The 18,793-nt window shown below is 32.1% G+C and overlaps 1 protein-coding gene across 1 annotated transcript in view; it reads right to left on the bottom strand.

The window, feature by feature from the left end:
- Positions 1 to 4,614: 4,614 nt before the first annotated feature.
- The window catches only part of LOC127861710 (rho GTPase-activating protein SYDE2-like), a 32,970-nt gene continuing 18,791 nt past the window's right edge, over positions 4,615 to 18,793 (bottom strand). Inside the window, exons 5-7 of the mRNA XM_052400397.1 lie at positions 11,257 to 11,417; positions 8,687 to 8,897; positions 4,615 to 6,666 (exon numbers count right to left, since the gene is read on the bottom strand). Coding sequence (XP_052256357.1) covers positions 6,581 to 6,666; positions 8,687 to 8,897; positions 11,257 to 11,417 — 458 coding nt within the window. The 3' untranslated portion in view covers positions 4,615 to 6,580. The remainder of the gene's footprint in view (positions 6,667 to 8,686; positions 8,898 to 11,256; positions 11,418 to 18,793) is intronic.

Genomic DNA, 18,793 nt, shown 5'->3' with positions numbered 1-18,793 from the left:
ATATTTCGTTGTTTCCTTTCCTAAGTAAATGATGCTATGTGTACTGACGTGATTTAACAATCCCATGTGCATGAACATATTATTTTTCTCTTTTGATTATTGTTTTTTCTCTAATTCAATAAGCTTGGGCTATTTGTTCGTTAAGTACGGCAATAATTTCATGATGATTCCGGATAGTAGGTATGAGCACATAGTCGTAAGAGCACTTGAAAACGTGAGTTCGCCCATGAACACATGGTCAGGTTAACTAAATCTCCGCGATATGACCTAATATGTGTTTAAAACAGCAAACAATATCCAACAAACGAATAAATTAACAAACATAGTATTGCACTGATGTGGCTCTGTTTGAAAAGTTTACTAAATATGCAAAATGAGAAAGCACGCATGAGAGCGAGTTTCATAGATGTTATACGACTATTATGCTGTTTATATACCATAATCGCTACAACGTTTACAAATGGCAGGTCCGAAATAATTCGTTTTCTTTACACTCATGATCGCGTTGAAAGTTTATTATACACGATTTAATTCGCAATTTATTTACTGAATCACGACAAATGTCAAATACAATACAAAAAAATGCATAGGTGTTTCATTGATCTATAAACATATAATGGATTGAATATAACTGATTTAAAATTAACGGTTTCAAACTATTATTAAATCTTTTCTCCAGAATATGCTGTCCTATTTATAGCTGAGCTTCCTATACCTTTATCAATGATAATCAGCGAGGTATTAGAAAAATGTCAATCGGTCTTTTACATAGGTCGCCATTGTGAAGAATTTGTTCATGGTATGATAACTTCGACGAGCTGCTTCGCAGCATCGTCAAAAAGTACATTATTTATATTATTTGGTATGGAATTATGCAAGTAATCTTTACTGTAAAGCAGACATACTCTAACTACATTCACATGAGGCTTAAATAAAGTTATATATATATATATATATATATATATATATATATATATATATATATATATATATTAACTTTTATTTATCAATGTTTCTGTTAAACGAAATTTTGAATAGTAATTACCGTTTTGAAAAGCCCTGAGTGCAGATTTGTAACTTGTATTGCAAATCACACTATTTGTGGGTGGAAAGTATTGGGCATTTAGTTACGCTGTGCTGATCTAACGTAATTGCACGGTATAATGTGCTTTGTCATTTGACATATAAAAATTAAACCTAATGTTGCCCGAATTGATGTTCATGAATTTACCACTTTCAAAATAATACCAAATGCCGAAAGAAAGCGCAGTCCCCTTCCTGCTTGCTGCTCTAATTGAGCAAACCGATCTTCAATTCAAGAGGAGAGAAACTAGCGTATGATGGTTGATGCCAAATTAAATGCGGCATTGACCCTAGCGTGTACGATTCTGCTATTTCAACTTATACGTAAAAACTTTTTGTCCGTAGCAACATATTTCTTGTAATTGAAGCCAGACTAGGCATCAAAAACAATTGCAATTGTGTCATGGCTTTAAACGGAACAGTCCATTGCACCTGTGTTTGTTTAAAGACGATTGAGAAGAACTGTCTACATCCCGGAATTAAGATTATTTATTTTATTTTACAAATCATGTTACTTAAAGATTTAAGGTTTCTTACATTTTAGTATACATCGACAAACGCAGTATGTTTGCATATAAATGATAATAAGGGTATGCACATTTATTAAAGCAACTAAATATTGATATTTTAAGCTATTTCTTACTGAGTTCAAAAGATAAAACACTGAGTTTATATTGCGTTGTGCCAAACTGCGAAGAAAGTTTACAAAACAAAATCGAAATCCTACCAATGGCATACATTTCGTTATTACCTTTTTAACATGCATAGCAATTGATGCTTCGTGTCAATCCAAATCTTGTGTTGATATATTTAATGAAAAAGTTTTAAGTTCATGTAACCATCATTTAGTGGAGATTATGGCAAACTTACAATCCCTAAAGCTCTTTTGCCATTAGTAACAATCATATTTCTGTGGCCGTAACTCCACGCCGCAACGGACACCATTTTGTGAGCATTTCATTGTTAGATGAGATTGAGTTAATTGTAGAAAATGTCCTCGGTTAAAAGAAGACAAGGGTCTTTAATGCGACACGTTAACTAATTCAATATCAAGACTATAAGCATTGTGAATATCGAAGTAATACTCAATCAAATGCAATAACAACATACAACGTATTGTATTCCGGTCAAATGGTAAGGGTAACATACTGACAATTAATTGGAGTAATATGTCTATACAAACGCTGGATAATAAAATAGAATTACGTAACCTCTGTTTATGTAGAAAACAGTATTCATAGCTTTATTAATGATCGTATTTATATTTTATTAGCAAGTAATCATCATTTATTAATAAATGTCGCTATGGAGATAAATCATAAATATGTCTTGTTCTATTTCGTTTTAACTAGTATTCAGAAACAATTGCACTTTACTATGTGGCTTTATCTATTAATTTTACATGGTAAACATAGTGTTGCTGTCTTGAATAACATCACTGAATTGTAGTATGGAAGTCATATAAATTTTACCTTCGGACAAGCACCAAATTAAATGTGTTCTTATGTTTTCCTATCTACGAAGCAGTTGTGATGTATTTTTGCCAGTGCTTCCATAACCCTATGCAGGCTTCTTATATAATGCTGACCGCACTTATAAGAATACACTTTTAAAATATATAACTAATATTTTTAATGTAATTTATGTAACAATAACGTATGTTCATACAGCTAACATTTGTCTTAATATTAAACCGGTCATTAATATTAGAAATTGGCGATATAAACGTGATGATCAATATTAAGGAGGATGTTACTTGTATTGATATCTTAGACAAAATAACGGATTCAGTTAAATATAAATTGACACTTGAAAAAATATTTGAGAGTAACCTATATTGGATTATAACGAAGTAAACTCTTCAAATGTACGACTTGTTTTGACATTTTAAATCGACAGTATTGTTGATACATTAGTTAAATGATCACAATTGCTGTTGTTTGGAATATTTGATGTTGGTTCCGCTATTGAAACTATACTGGGCGCGAATACCTGCTAAAGTAATGTTGCTATCCAGCTTATGCAGCGCTGTAATTTAATTTTGTTTCAATTGAGAATTTTGTATCTGTTATATTTTATCTAAAGATAAAAGCATGACTTGTTAAAGTATGTGCATGAATGATATATAATGTTTTATAATGTATAGAAATATGGTTTAAATAAAGACACGTATTCTTCTTTGAAAGTCAAATGATCTTGGCGGCATATGTGTTAAGAAGGCTGGTTATTGTGATTAAGTTCAAGAGACAATAAGATCAGTTTATTATTTGAATTCACTTGTTCTTATTCTTTCAACATTAGCAAAAGGGCATGCATAAGAGATCTCATTTGAAATCTATATCTTCAAATATAATGCACAAACACTCTTCTCCAGCATAAAGCTCTTTAACGTACAATTAATGTGCATTTTAGTATTTACATGCACCGATATAGTAGAGATTTCCCTAATAAAACTAAGGAAATACATATTTATTCATTTGGTTACTATTCCATTGATTACGGTAAACCGTTCACATGTCATTTCCGATGTGCATTTTATTGAACATGCATGTTTTTACAAAATAGTGGAATGCTTTTCATCGGCTACTTGGGCACTGTTTAAACATTCTAACAGTTTTTATTAATTGTATGTTGAACCACTATTGAACACGTGACGAGCTTTTAACCATCAAATCGAGTACACATTACAAATGTCGCCGGTGCAAAAAATCCAACTAATATCGAGGTAAATGCTGGACATGGTCTTCAAACTTAGGGATATTCTATTAATTGCGATAACCCGCGTTTATAATATTTATATCTTTTTTCCGGATAATCCATGAGTTGTCCCTGTAATACGTTAGTATGTGGATTGGTTTACGTCACACAAAACAACTTGAAGTCACGCAATTTTCTGCTATTTATTCTAGATTTAAGAGCATTTCGCCCTTGCACAACCCGTTGTTTAGTACATAATCTCATGTTATTAAAAACAAATCTAAACAATTCTACTAATTGTAACATTTATCCCGATAAACACATTAACAAAATCAAGTAGCACACGAAGTTCTTAACGAAATGCGCCGCTTTCGCCTCATTACAAATGTGTATGTTTATCAGTGTCTGTAAAATATTTTTTCTTAGAATTTCAGGTATACCGAATACCATTATACGTATTCCTGTGTTACCTAAATAGTTTAATTATTTGTATGTTTTGTTGATTTTTATAACTTAAAGGAGTATCTTAATTGCTAGTCACAGTAGATGAATTACTTAATAGCAAAAATACGATGTATTACACATGAATGGTATTTTGTATTAAGTAAATGTATTCAAGTAACATACTAATTCTATTTATAGTCGAAGATATTTGCAATTGTATCATTACTTTTATACAAGCAATATGAATCACTTAACATAGTTCTATCTAAGCAGGCATTGCAAAGTTCACAACCATTTGCATATACATATAAACATCTAGAATATCAAATACGTCTAAAAGTGGAATGCAAAACAAACAACACACTACATTTCAATATTGATACTAAGATCCATTGTTTCGTATATCTTTATGACTCTTCAATCACTCTTGCTACAACTAAACAATCATATATTTCTACATTTCTATATGATTCTAAACAAACAATAAACTAACAAATCTATCACATTATATAATAATGATAAGTTTAGTTAGCTTTAAGATAAACATAACAAGTACATTCAATCATTGACATACACTTTTACCAGAAACCTTTAAAAACCTTTAAAGTCAATGTTTATATATATTGTTATTAGTTTATTACATACTGTTTAAAAAACTATCTGACATAGTATAAAAATAATATTCTATAACACGTGCCAAACTGAAAATCAAATGAACATACATTTTTAAATGTTTTGGTCGTACAAACGTTAACATTCAGTTTCAACATCTAAGAAATTGACGATTAACTGTACTACACAATATGTATTCATTTTGAAGACATTAATGTAATGTTTAATTTCACATCAAAAGAATTTTTTCTTCAAAAATCATATAATGCAACGTTTTAGTCTGGTAAGATAAAGAGGAATTGGTATTTAAAACAAAAGTACATCCTTTTTAGTAAGGCAAAAATAACATTAAAAAATAATATCACATGGTGAAGTTAAATGCATTATAATAAATTAATTATCTTCAATTCATAACAACATAAACATTTCTTACACTAACACGATCACAAACTCAATAATATAGTCTTGAATTCCCAATTGTTCCACAAATAAACATTATATGTGAGTGCCCATCGATACTCGTTAGCAAAAACGCCAAATGATTAATTTTAGCACCGTTTGTGTGGGCTTCCACTGCTCAAACGCGCCATGACATGGCGAACAATGATGATGCAATGGAAGTAATTTAATTAAATTAATGACCTAGGGGTGTTTGACTCATGAAGCTGGGAAATGAATGATTAAAATGCGTTAACATTATGGCCTTTCAATTGTGTATACATTTATTTTCAAATAACAAACTTTCTTAAATTAAGGACAGTTTAATCTAATTGAGTTTTAAATCGTGTATGTACACAAAACATGTTGTGCTGACGATAGTTGAGTCCATATTTATTGTATATCTTTGTCTAAAACTCTTATTATTTTTCTGGCTCTTTTCATTTGTTTCGCAAAGATGATGACATATGAGCAATAACTGTTTATTTTTCCTCGAGAAATGAAGACGTTATGGACCGTAAATTGTATATTCCAATCATAATATGACCGGACATGTTAGCATCATAAGCGATCATAATTAAACTTTTGTTTTCGAAGAGAGATCACGTGCAAACAATATGACGATTACTTAAATAGATTAACCAGTTACATGTGATTGACCTTTTACATTCCAAATAAGAGCCAGTTCTATTTCAATGATAATACGAGGTAATTTTCTTTTAATTATTATATGAGTATTTAATGATTAATACAAATTAATATAATTGTTTAAAGTGTATGCGAGTTTATTCTCTTTCTGTAATTAAAGGATAAGGTTGAACGTTCGACTTGTGAACATATTTGATTGTTTTAGAAATATAATACTAAATACACCATGGTACAACAACTGTTTGAAACTATAGTGCTGTAAAGTTGATAGGCTTTATGCGGAGCGGAGTACATAGCTATAGAGAAACCGAAGAAAAGAACTACCGGCGTAGTATAGAGTTACCGTAGAGGAGTACATAGTTACCGGAATATAGAGCAACCGGAAAGGAGAGCTACAGGCCGAGTTTAAAGCTAAGGGTAGAGCTACCGATAAATTATAGAGTTAATGAAGAGGAAAGCTACATATATCGACGGAGTATTAAGCTACCGGATTATAGAGCAACCGGATTATAGAGCAACCAGAGAGGAGAGCTGACGGGGTATATAACTATCGGAGTAGAGAGCTACCGGAGTAGAGAGCTACCGGAGTATAGGTCACTTTTGCATGATCTTCATATTGGATTTTCGGCTGTCCCTTCTTCAAACACATTATTATAAATCATGCGGTGGTGTTATTCGGCTTCATATGAATTATCGAGTTATCGGACCTTGGGGAAGTTGCACTGCTGGACGGTTTGGAGCCCTCTGCAAACATAGAACAGATATCTGCAGAAACAAACAGACATTATATGCCGCTAAATAATAAGGAATATAAAATGCTGTGATGTATAGTCAATGTTGGCATGTTTGATAAGATGACCTTAACGACTCTATATCGCTCACCTGCGTAGTATCTTTTGGCGCAGACAATTTATGTTTCTTTCATTGATTAAAGTTACCAAGTGATTCAAGTGATTACTTACCATGTAAGTTTAAACATAACAGAATCATTTGAACAAAAATAGTGCAGGACAACTAAACGATGATATATACTAATTATCACACATCTCAGACTTGTGAGAATAGAGAGGACAGTATTTTTCTTTCTATAGTCTATTTTAAAAAGTAACCACTTTGGCGAGGTTAGATTATATTTATACAATTCAGAAGAAAACCGTAATTTAATGTTATATACCAAATATTAAACACTGATTTTCGTGGTTCAAAATACATATAATGATATTTGTCAGTTAAAGCCACATTTGCAAGATTTTAACTTAACTTCTTGAAATCAACACGACAATGTTACATTCTTCATATCACACCTCCGGCTTTTTCCTTGAAGAGAAGATCTCTTTTTTTATTAATTTGCTAATAAAGTTAATATTAACTATTTGAACATAGGGGCCTGATATGAATAAACTTGGTACAGATCCATTGCATTACGCTTAACACCCAATATGACGATCCATAGCATAAGAGTTTGGAAAAGAAGTCTTCAAAAGTGTTCACTGTATAAAGATTGTTTAAGTGTTCACTATGAGCTTTTTGCAAAAGCAAATAACCCTCAGCACGAGTCCAACTGTTTCTATGGTAAAAGTGACCTATGAGTCATGAATAAACGATGTTGATATAGTTAAAATAACTATGCAGAGCTTCAAGACAAAACCAGAGTCATAAAAAAATGGACGTCCAGAAACGTTATCATGGCATAAATTATTAACACCCGTTAGTCTTTATATTTACTAAAGTTACTAACCGTCTATACAATACAGAGGAAACTGTAGACATTCGCATGTGACATTCACCTTGACATATCGTTATTAACGTATTCCTACTACAAATCGTTATAATGTAATATTTAATGAAAACATAAAGGGCATTGGACAGATGGAGCTGACACAAAAGGTGAGGCTCACACTCTTGACATTGAAGCATGACTCTGACCTTGAATAGGCATATCTGACTCATGTCATCTTCACACTTTCACAATAACCTTAACATAGGATGAACATTCTTCACATGTTTTCGGAAATATTGAGCGGAAACAAAAATTGGGCTCAAACGTTGGAACTTGAAATGTGATTTAAATTTGAGCATGCATATTAAGCACGCTTTAAAAAAAAATCGTTCAATTAAACTATTTACCGGACACAAAAATAGAGGCCTCAACTTTTTACCTTGAAGCATGACATTTATCTTGAGCCAGTGACTCGCTGATGACTTTTGTACTGATTGTATAAATTCTATTAGTTTTAATCAACTTGACCCAACCATTCATTAAACGAATCATTAAAATAATAAATATTATTCTAAATATATGATTTTGCATAAATGTCATTTTTTTAAATTTCTCTTTATGAAGTAACCATTTTCTAAACCTCTCCGCACGAATAATATAATATAAGCTATGTGTTGATAATTTACATGTGGATTAAGACCTGAGGCTTCACCTACATTATAATGTTATTAGTTCAATTATTCGTTATTTTCTTTGCTTAAATATCTTAGGCCCATATTCACCAAACCATTCTTAGACTGTGTCTGAATATATACAGGACTCCACTGGTAATTATGCCATGAACAAAATGTTCTTCACCAAGAATGATAAAGATAGATGTATTTAATGCCAAGTTTGACTCAACAATCAAGCAATTCTTAATAATATATCAACTTAAAGAATATTCTTTATTTAAAGACTTAAGATTAAGAATTGTTTGGTGAACACGTGCCCAGTCCATAGAATGTCTGAGAAAAAAACAGCTATCGTTTGTGGACTGCTTACCGGTACTTAACTTTTCGCCCCACACCTCCAGAAGATACTTGAGGACGTCAATATGTTTGCGGAACTCCATGGTGTCGCTTGCGGCCCCGACGGACGACGGGCATAGCAATACGGGTCCCAGGCAGGTTGCCAGTTGGTCGAGACCCATTTTGTTCCTCTCACTCTTGGCAGCAATTTTGTGCAGATGGTTCAGCATCAGTGACATGGTATCCTACAGAATCATATTATTCCATCTTAGAATGACAGCTGCACGATATTATATTAGTGAATTGCTCTTATGTTTTTGTGTGTTTAATGCTTACGTCTTCGTATATACAAATACAAAATATATAATCAGCAAGAGTGTTTCTAAGGTTATGCATCTAGATCGTAAACCATTATTTTATACGATCGGACTTTTAACGTGCAAGCATTACATAGATTGAATCGCACATCACTATTGTCATTACACGAAAGTAATATACGAGTGTACTCTTTTAAATGAAAATTTAATATTGATAATCGGAAAAACATGAAACAGAGAAAAAAATCACCTTTTGAAATAAACAAATGAAAAATTATAATTAATACATGTCAATGTACCATTACTATTTATAAATATTTAGTATCTTCCGTTCGTGAACCTTTCTTAAGTTATTAGATATTGAATGTTCAAAACATTACAAAATATGAAACAATGAATCTGCCCAAAACGATGCATTTCTCAAAGGATTGCTCATAAAAGTATTAGGATCTAATCTATAACTGAAAACAAGGATTTTGACCGAAAACATTTCTTTTTTTTACTACAAAAAGCCGTTTAATCAAAAGTCTGAAATGTCTTGATGGCATGGTATTCGTATGTTTAAATATCTTCTTCTTGGCGTTCACGGCATATATAATAATCATAAATATAAATATCTAATAAACCATTACACTCATTAGATTACCAACACCGTGACTTAAAGTACTTAAGGCTATTTCGGTAAATAATAGTTAATGCCTTCAGCATTATGAGAAGCATAACATGTTGTAAACAACTTTTTCCTGTTAATAGTTTATATAATTATTGTTTTTCTATTATTGACTAAAATCCTTGTGATAATATCAATGCTATGAAGGCATTACAATAATACATTGACATCAACAATAATGGTACAAATCCGTTAACTTGTTAAGATTTCCCGGTGAAGTAAGATAAGGATGTTGAACAAGACCTTTGGGGAAATATAAGTATGTATTCGAAGTGATCCATGTAAATGTATTCCATTACATGTAGAAATCTGTTTGTTACACAAACAAAGTCATGTTTGTTGCTTGCAAAAAAGATAAAAATGATGTATTCACGTATCAATGATTATTGGGCGAATGAAAATATTAAAATAATATTAGCAATATTGTCAAGGTTAAAGCTTGAAGCGCAGGTACTACAATTACATGTTATATATAAACTAATAGATCATATTTAATGAACAGGTCATGTTTGTTCAAAGACATGTTCATAAATAAGTTTCGTGTTCCTGGTGTGTTTAGAAGAAAAAATTTCAAGACTTAAAGTATTTCCTTGTTCATGCAAGCCGTCTTTAATTTGAAGCAAACACGCCAGGTGCAATAAAGCAAACCTGTTAGATTTCGAAATACCGCCAGAAACATACATACGAATCTACGCATTATACTTTCTAATTCACACGTACTTACACTCATGAAGCAAGTACTTAATCAACAACAAGAACATATATATAACCCTGATAGTGAGTGCAACGTCGATTGTTTTGCTGCTTTTCTGTTTTAAATTATGTCATCAATTGCACAACTATACATATTAATCACTATTCACAACCGATTCGGAATATTGCCAATACTGAAATGGAATCCTACTTATGCTAACAAACCAGTAATGTATAATTGCTAATAGATAATGTATACTACGGATGAGTACCACATTGTGTTCAGAATAGCTTACGATATGACGAATACATTTATTTATCAAGCTACAATTCTACGAATAATCAACTGATTTTATTGTAAACGCCAAATCTTACGACATAACATAAAATTATACTGACGCTTTGAACAACTGATTGCTATTGGTAAATTCCATTATAATTAAGGGAAATTATCATGGCATAGATGCTGACATTTTAAGATGTTGGATATATTACACTTCAGAACAACATTAAATATATATTCCAGATGCTCACTTGAGTAAAATTGGAAATCTCAAGATGATACGAAATAAATTACAATCCTTCTTATAATACCCCGATTTGATTTTGAAAAACAACAAGAACATTACAATGGTACGCAAGATAACCTTATTCCAAGTTTTAAAAACAACCAAATGAAGTACAATACTACAAATACTGACTGAGTATTTGGAAAAACAAATATGTAACTAAAACATTACACTCCTAAGGAATCTTACCTGTAAAAAATGCATTTTGCCAACGATACTAAAACAACGAGTGCATTATCAAGCTATGGGTAACCTGTTAAGTTATTTATAAAAAAAAGGAAAATTCATACTGACATTTTACTTGTGGTTATTTGATGGTAATTGGGGAAGGCTAAATAATGTATCGGAAGTGTACCTGATTTGATTTTGGAAGGCACTCCAGAATACTGAGCATGAGTTTAGCGCTCCCGTCGGGGTCACCTGGAAGTCTAACGCTCAGCGCGTCAAGCATCATCTGATAAAGGGCGTTGGTGACGAGCGGTTCCGGAAGTTCTCGGAGGTAGTCCTTCAATACCCCTGGGGAAAAGGAAAATGGGTGCTTGAATAATTAAACTTTAATGTGAATACATGTATATGTGCATTAGTCTGAATTATCTGGTCCCTGTACAATAGTGTAACAATCATTCCCTTTTTGCATTGACCAATCCGAAGCGGTCTTCATAGTTTATTCACTGTTGATTATTAAGTTATTGTGTGTTGTTTTGTTATTCGGACACTTGTCAAAACCAAGCGCAATCGTGCATATACATGTAAGACGAATTTTATCGTATATGCGTAACTGGGGTTTCATTATTGTTTAAACAATGTGTATAAAGTCAATACACGTAAGCATCACATACATGACGTTTACATTTCATTTGACACCTATGTCTAACATAAAACGGTATATATATGCTTAACAATAAATTGAAGACTATTGAGCAAAAAACATATAGGCTTATGCTATGCCTTCCTTCTTTCATTTTGAATAAGCTGCTGAAACTGTGTTTTTTTAAAGTATAAAAGTAGTGAAGAAATAAACTTAATAATCATTTAAAAATGAACGACAACAATGAAAAAAAAAGAATTCGAGAAAAAATAAGTACAATTAGAAATATTTTATTATATCGTTAACATGATCTGTTTTTAGAGAAGAGAAGACACGATTGTGGATAGGACATTGATAGTATCATTTGGTTTGTTCCCTGATGTTAAATACAATAAAAACCTGTGACTTGCTCGAATGTTAAAGTGAAGACGTTTCAAAATAAATAATTTGTTTCATATGCTTTGTCTTAAAAACCGAGAATAAGCAGTTGAAATGTGAAATGTTGAAAAGAGGACATATTGTTAATAACGATTACTCTTTTGCCAATGTAAGTAGGGCATCTGATGAAAAGAGATTTGCATTTTCGATTGCACCACAGTGACAATGTGGACTTTCCACTTTGTTTAAGCATTCGTGTTCATTTTAACTTTTACAATTAAAAAAATACGCTTATAACATTAGATGGGTTTTGTTTAAATTCTAAATATTATGGACAAATTGTACTGACTCTGGTACACGCTGAGCCCATGGGTTTAAGATCGAATCAAGAAATCATCGAGAGAACTACTCAGATATACAAAAGAGGTTTCGAATGTTGATAAAGATAATTTCTATACAATCATTAGAAGGGAGAATCGTACAGAAATATGGTTCGGTGAGAGCACTGAACCTCTTATATATAAGAAAGAAATGTGCGTTTCAAACTCCTAGTTGTTTAAATATGTAAATGTCACTAGTTTGATGATTTGTGTTGTGCCAAATGTGATTATTCGTGCTTCGGTGACATCCCGTTGTATATCTTTAATGTTTCAATTTCTTACAAAGTGATACTTTTATAATGGTCCATAAAAGTTAAATATATAGTACGAAGGGATTAACGACCAAGAATAAACTCAAACGGCATAATTAAATATATCCATTGACACGTCTTTACTTGATGGAATCACTTGGGTAATTCCTTGAACACGAATTCTGTATTTAAACCTCAATAATTGTGATATGTTACTTCGTTGATTTCCCAATCATAAGAAAGAAAATGCGGTTAACTGGACGACTTTACGTTTAAGATATTATTAAGGATTTATATTTGTTATAGATTTAAAGTAACCAACCATTTTTGTGCCCATGAATAGTTTTTAGCTCCATCGACAGTTAAATGACTAGCAGCAAAAACCGAAATGTCCACAAATATATCAAGGGTCGTATCTGAAAGAATAACCTAAAGTCTTACCGAAAACTCTGACCAGTAAGTCCAAATATCTGACAGAATGCTGTTGAGTTTCGGGAAGTCTGTTATCATCACAAAAGTGGCTTAAGAATGGAAATCACTGACTATATTTAGTAATATATGTCAGAAAAAGGAGGGTCCTGGTATTAACCCTTGTGAAATGCCAATATTAATATATAATGCATCGAATATTATATCTTTAGACTAAAATCTGTATTTAGAATAAAAACTTTGCCTTGTCATTTATATAGTCAGTTTACCAAGATCAAAGATTGTTCGAAATTCCGTCGAGTCGCAGCTTATGAATGGGTCCATCGTGTCGTTTTCTAACAAATGCCTTCGAAATATCACATAATACAGCTCTTACCTCGTCAATCATCGCAACAATTACAATAGGTGTAATAGACGGAGATTTCTTGATTGAACGTGGAATATTTTAATGTGAATTCACATTGGAATGAGGTTTAACAGTATGCAGCTCTTTAATGATTGAATGTGCATTTGTATAAGATTCTTACAATGCATTTATTTATGAAATTAGGTAGGGGTTTATGGCTTATAGTTACTTACATCATATTGATAGGACTTTGTATGATTGAACATAAGTGTTCCGCTTTCCAGGTCTTAGAGCCTCTGCAGTATTCAGATAAATATTGGAAATATTTTGCAGTAAACCACCTATAAAAATTGCAATTTCTTTTAAGACATGGCAATAACTTTTGGCCTTTCTACTTTCTAGTTTATAAACATGGACGGGATCAACGAAATAGTGACGTGATAAAATAAACTTTCCTACGTTAGGTCCGTTTGGCGCTTAGAAGTTTAAAATATGAAGACAGTGGGAGTAGACTAATACGCCCGACGGCAAACATATCAGATTTAACAAAAAATAGAAAACAACCAGGTGGATGAGTTGATCCCTCTTATAAGCCATATTTTATAAGGAAAATATGGAAGTCTGAACGCTGTAATGCACCTATTTCAGGTTATTTGCAAAGAACAAATATAGTTGATGATACATATGATATGCAGAGGTATTGATTTGTTTGGACATCTCCACTTATAAGAGGGAAAACTTGCCAGCAAGTATTCTAGTTTGATCATGTTCTGGGATTTTAGACCTTAAGTTTTCATAGTTATGAAATAGAACAAACCTGTTCGCATCCTGTGCAGACAATTTTATGTACGGAACGTTTTTCTCAGATTGAAACGATAAAGGGATTCGAAGCAACTATCATGTACCTGACTCGAAAGAAGAGGAGAATTATGCCAAATGATAAAAAAAGAACTGTTTTTATATTACGAATAATGTTTATGCCTGATCTGTTATGGAACATTAAACCAGCACCATGTTTGAAATAATGCTCCTTAAAAGGTTAGTTTAAACTAAACATGAAAATCGGTGTTTTGAAAATCAAAATACTATAAATAATAAAAAAAGATTCAATATTTATTTGTGTTTGATTGTGTATGCATATGAAATTAGTGTTTTGATGTTTCTAAACTGCCCATGTTGTTTTGCATATTGAATATAAATATATATATATATATATATATATATATATATATATATATATATATATATATATATATATATATATATATATATATATATTAGGGATGGCAAAAGTATTCGCATATTCGAATATTCGATTGAATGGTCAGCATTCGAATAATAAAAATGATATTCGCAAATTCGCATTTTTATTCAAACGTAATTTCACCAATATTTAATGACCTGCGAACCGCTTACTAAAAAGCAACCGAAACCACCTGGGAGTAACATGTTTGACGCGACGTTCTTCGTGTCAAACTGATAACGCGGCCCGTATCAGTGTTGATTGCGCAATGCAATATACACGCTCTAAGAAAGGCCCCGACTGTTGTTTGCCAATGGGGTGCCAATTAACGGTTTCAATTGACTGGCGAATATTAATTAAGTTTTGTGACCACAGTATGTACAGCCATTTAAATGTGTGTATTACTCAAATCGCGCAATGCAATATACTTACTATAAGAAAGGGCCCGAACTGTTGTTTGTCAATTAGGTACCAATTAAGGGCTTCAAATTACTTGCGAATAATAATTTAGTTTTTGTTATCACAGTTTGAACAGACATTTAAATAATGTGAATTACTCAAAAGTAACAGATGATATAAACTAAACAATCATCAAGGAATCATAATTCAAATCTGAAAATGCCACCAGCCCCTTCTGCAGTATGGAATACTTTACACGGTCTGTGGATAAGAAGACCGCATCGTGTTATGTGTGTAAACTTAGTTTTACATATGCGCGGTCTGCTACAAATCTGTGGAATCATTAAAAATTAAAATTCTATGACACGATGGTTTACATTCTATTTGTGCCCGATCACAGTATCGGTCATAGTATTAGTCGACAGCGATACAATTTTTCGATAGCAACGTTAATAAACAGCCTCGTATTTAGCAAACGGATATAACTTACAAACCAATGGAAATTAACACATAACAAGGTAAAATCAATCCAGCCGTTTTATGCGAATATTCGAATATTCGATTGAATGAATTTGCGAACATTCGAATACCGATATTGGTATTCGATGCCATCCCTAATATATATGGATGTCTTGATTGGATAATTGATTGATTGTCAATGTTTGAAAAACATACAGTTATGATAGCAGTATATAGGCATACCTGCTTTTTTAACAAGTGTTGAATATGCCCTTGTATTCATACGATTGCGATTAACGTATTTGTTCCATTATTTTTATATAAAGACTACCACCAATGTGGTGTCATAGGTTATAGATTGTTCATGACTTGCCTCATTTCAGCATCCACATGCATTTTATAAGGTTGCGGAATGGAATCCGAATTCACGGAGAAAATATTTAATTATGTAACGTTATGAATTTGTGCCCAGAAGAAGAAATGTATTTGATAATTGTATTTATTAAATTGCATCGTGCCTCAAAAAGTTGTTGTTTTATAATACCATTGAGTAATAACATTGCAATTAAATGAACTTGTATTATGTTTTGCATTTTAATTTGAATAACAGGGCTATAATGGTAACGTTTATTTACTTGTGCGCATCTGTGAATAATTCTGGCGTGAGTTTTAGGTCCTTTAGGCCATTACACCGGTTGAAATGTTTTGCACCGAGCGTTCGAAAGCGGTGACCCCCAGCTTAATGACTTTAACGTTTTATTTGTATTGTACATGTTTGGCCTTTTTATAAATATAACCTTCATTTTATATATTCAGTGACTATTACAATATGTTAAAACTCTTTTGCCAAATATGCCACATTGCTACTATCTTCAACATGGTACAAGCCTTTCACGATTAAGCACGACCTTTAATGCAAAGCTTTGTTTATAATGTAGGAAATAAATTAACGCAATACCAGTGTGTTGAATGTTTTTAAATAACAAAACAAACTGAAACTGGAAAGTGTACTGCAAAAATAAGGTGAAAGAAAGGGACCATCCTGAGTTTCACTTTCTAGTAATAATTATATCCTGTGATACTAATGTTAAGATATTGATATTAAATGTGAATGCTTCGCTTATTCTGTTTTTCAGATTTGTCTAAATTTTCATGTAAACACGTCGCAGTCAATACAAATAACCTAGAACGGAATTTATCATGTAAGTAGTAGTTTTATGAAACTGACTGAATTTAAATCAGTCAGTGTTTCCTAAATTAATATAATATCTCATGTTTATATTGTTTAAAAAAACAATATAAATTCACTCAGAACATGTCTTGTGTGCTAAACTTATCGATTGTATTATTCAATACTTCGAGTTTCAAAATTTTAGAGTGGATAGCTCTGTTTCCTTTTGTAGATGTTAACGAAAAGGCAAGACGTTTAGTTGTAGTTCTATTCATCGTTTGATATTGGTAATTTCTTCAACTGTGCACGAATGTACAATATTACAAAGTATTTAATCTAACCTAAGCGTCTTGTGACATTTTGTGACAATTACAAATATCCTTCCTTTCTGAGATAAGTAAGATTAGTAAGGACATCTTATATATGTGTGTACTGATGGAATATACGCATTCGAGTTTTGATGAATATAATGTCTATGAAAATAGCTATGTTATGTTAAACTTGGATTCAGATAGATTTCTGAAGCAAACCAGAAACAGTCGTTCCTCCATTGGTTAATGCAGAAACTTATATATGAAAATCAATTCGGACATAACACAACATGTGAATATAATATGCGTAGGCACGTATGCAAAGGACACAAACGTGTAGCAGCGATCATAAGAATCATTCTTTTTCCTTAATATCATTCGGTTCACACTTAAGCGTGAGGAGTAATATTTCAGATCGTGTCACTTTCTCCAAATGTCTCGATAAATACCATTTACAAGTACTAGAACTATTATTTAAAGCTGGAATTAGTGAACAAAATGTCTTGATGTCACGTGTTATGGAATACGGCACGTAGTTCGAGTTTGTACTTGTTTTATATATTTTTCAATTTTAACATATTTTTAAATGGCGTTATAGAAAGTCCTTTATGTCTTGGTATCAATGAAGTGAGCTATGAGTTGTAACGTTTTCTCGCACTTAAAGGTAATTTGAGTATGCAATCATGGACACCGTCGTAGAACGAAAACCGTCAGAGTACAATAGAAAGTAGGTTTGAACACACCACTAATTAAAGAGAGTTATACCGCTTCCTGGCAAACGTTACGCTACCAAGTCATTTCTTCTTAAAAATCACTCACCAAAAGTATTTGATTAGTTGACCTTAAATGAAGTATACGCTTAGAATTGATTAGAACAATCTATGTTGTTATGTAGAATTAAGCCACCACAAGTCACCTCGTTGTTTAATTATTTTTTTTAATACTGTTTATTTAAACTTCCATATGCATCAGTGGCGGTACAAACCAGCAAGTTAGCCTCTTGATATATATAGCAAACGACTTGGTCTGCTATTAATAAGTGTTAACAATATATTAAGTTTTCCTACTTAATTGTTTTCTATAACACATGTATATACTCTGTTATTCATATTACAATGCGGTTTGGCTTAACCCACGTTTGACATGTATTGATATTATGCTTTTCAAGCAAACTATTTATCGAAAGTGTATGTTGAAATGCTAGAAACTATCCGCTTTATCATAAACCTTATAAATGACTACTCCCCCATATAAATGTCACCATACATATGAATCAGGAACACGATAAACAAGATGCGCATACAATATTTGCGGAAGAGGCTTCTAGAAATAAACCAAAAACTATTGGAAATAAGGAAAACGGATACATCTTTCCCACGCATATTGCAGTTCACATTCCTCATTCTGACATAAAAATTTCAATTCCATCGGGGGTTTTGTCCATTTCCCTTTAAAACTAAAAGGATTGTGCAATTGTATTTTCTAACATATGGAGTCCAAATTAAGCACAAAGAGAAGTAATATTCTTTCATTTAAAATAAAAAAAACAGTTATCCGTTTAATGTTTCAAAAGCCATCCTTTTGTAATATAATCACAAAACTGAAACTGATTCTTGGCGCAATCGATATGTTGAAGAAACTGGAAAAGGTAAACAACGCAACGTAGAATTCTATGACATGTCTCAATGCCTACGCGATGTTGAGCAATTATTACGTA

This window comes from Dreissena polymorpha, chromosome 16, assembly GCF_020536995.1.
Source record: "Dreissena polymorpha isolate Duluth1 chromosome 16, UMN_Dpol_1.0, whole genome shotgun sequence".
Lineage (NCBI taxonomy): Eukaryota > Metazoa > Mollusca > Bivalvia > Myida > Dreissenidae > Dreissena > Dreissena polymorpha.
This window is presented reverse-complemented; position numbering and strand designations above follow the sequence as displayed.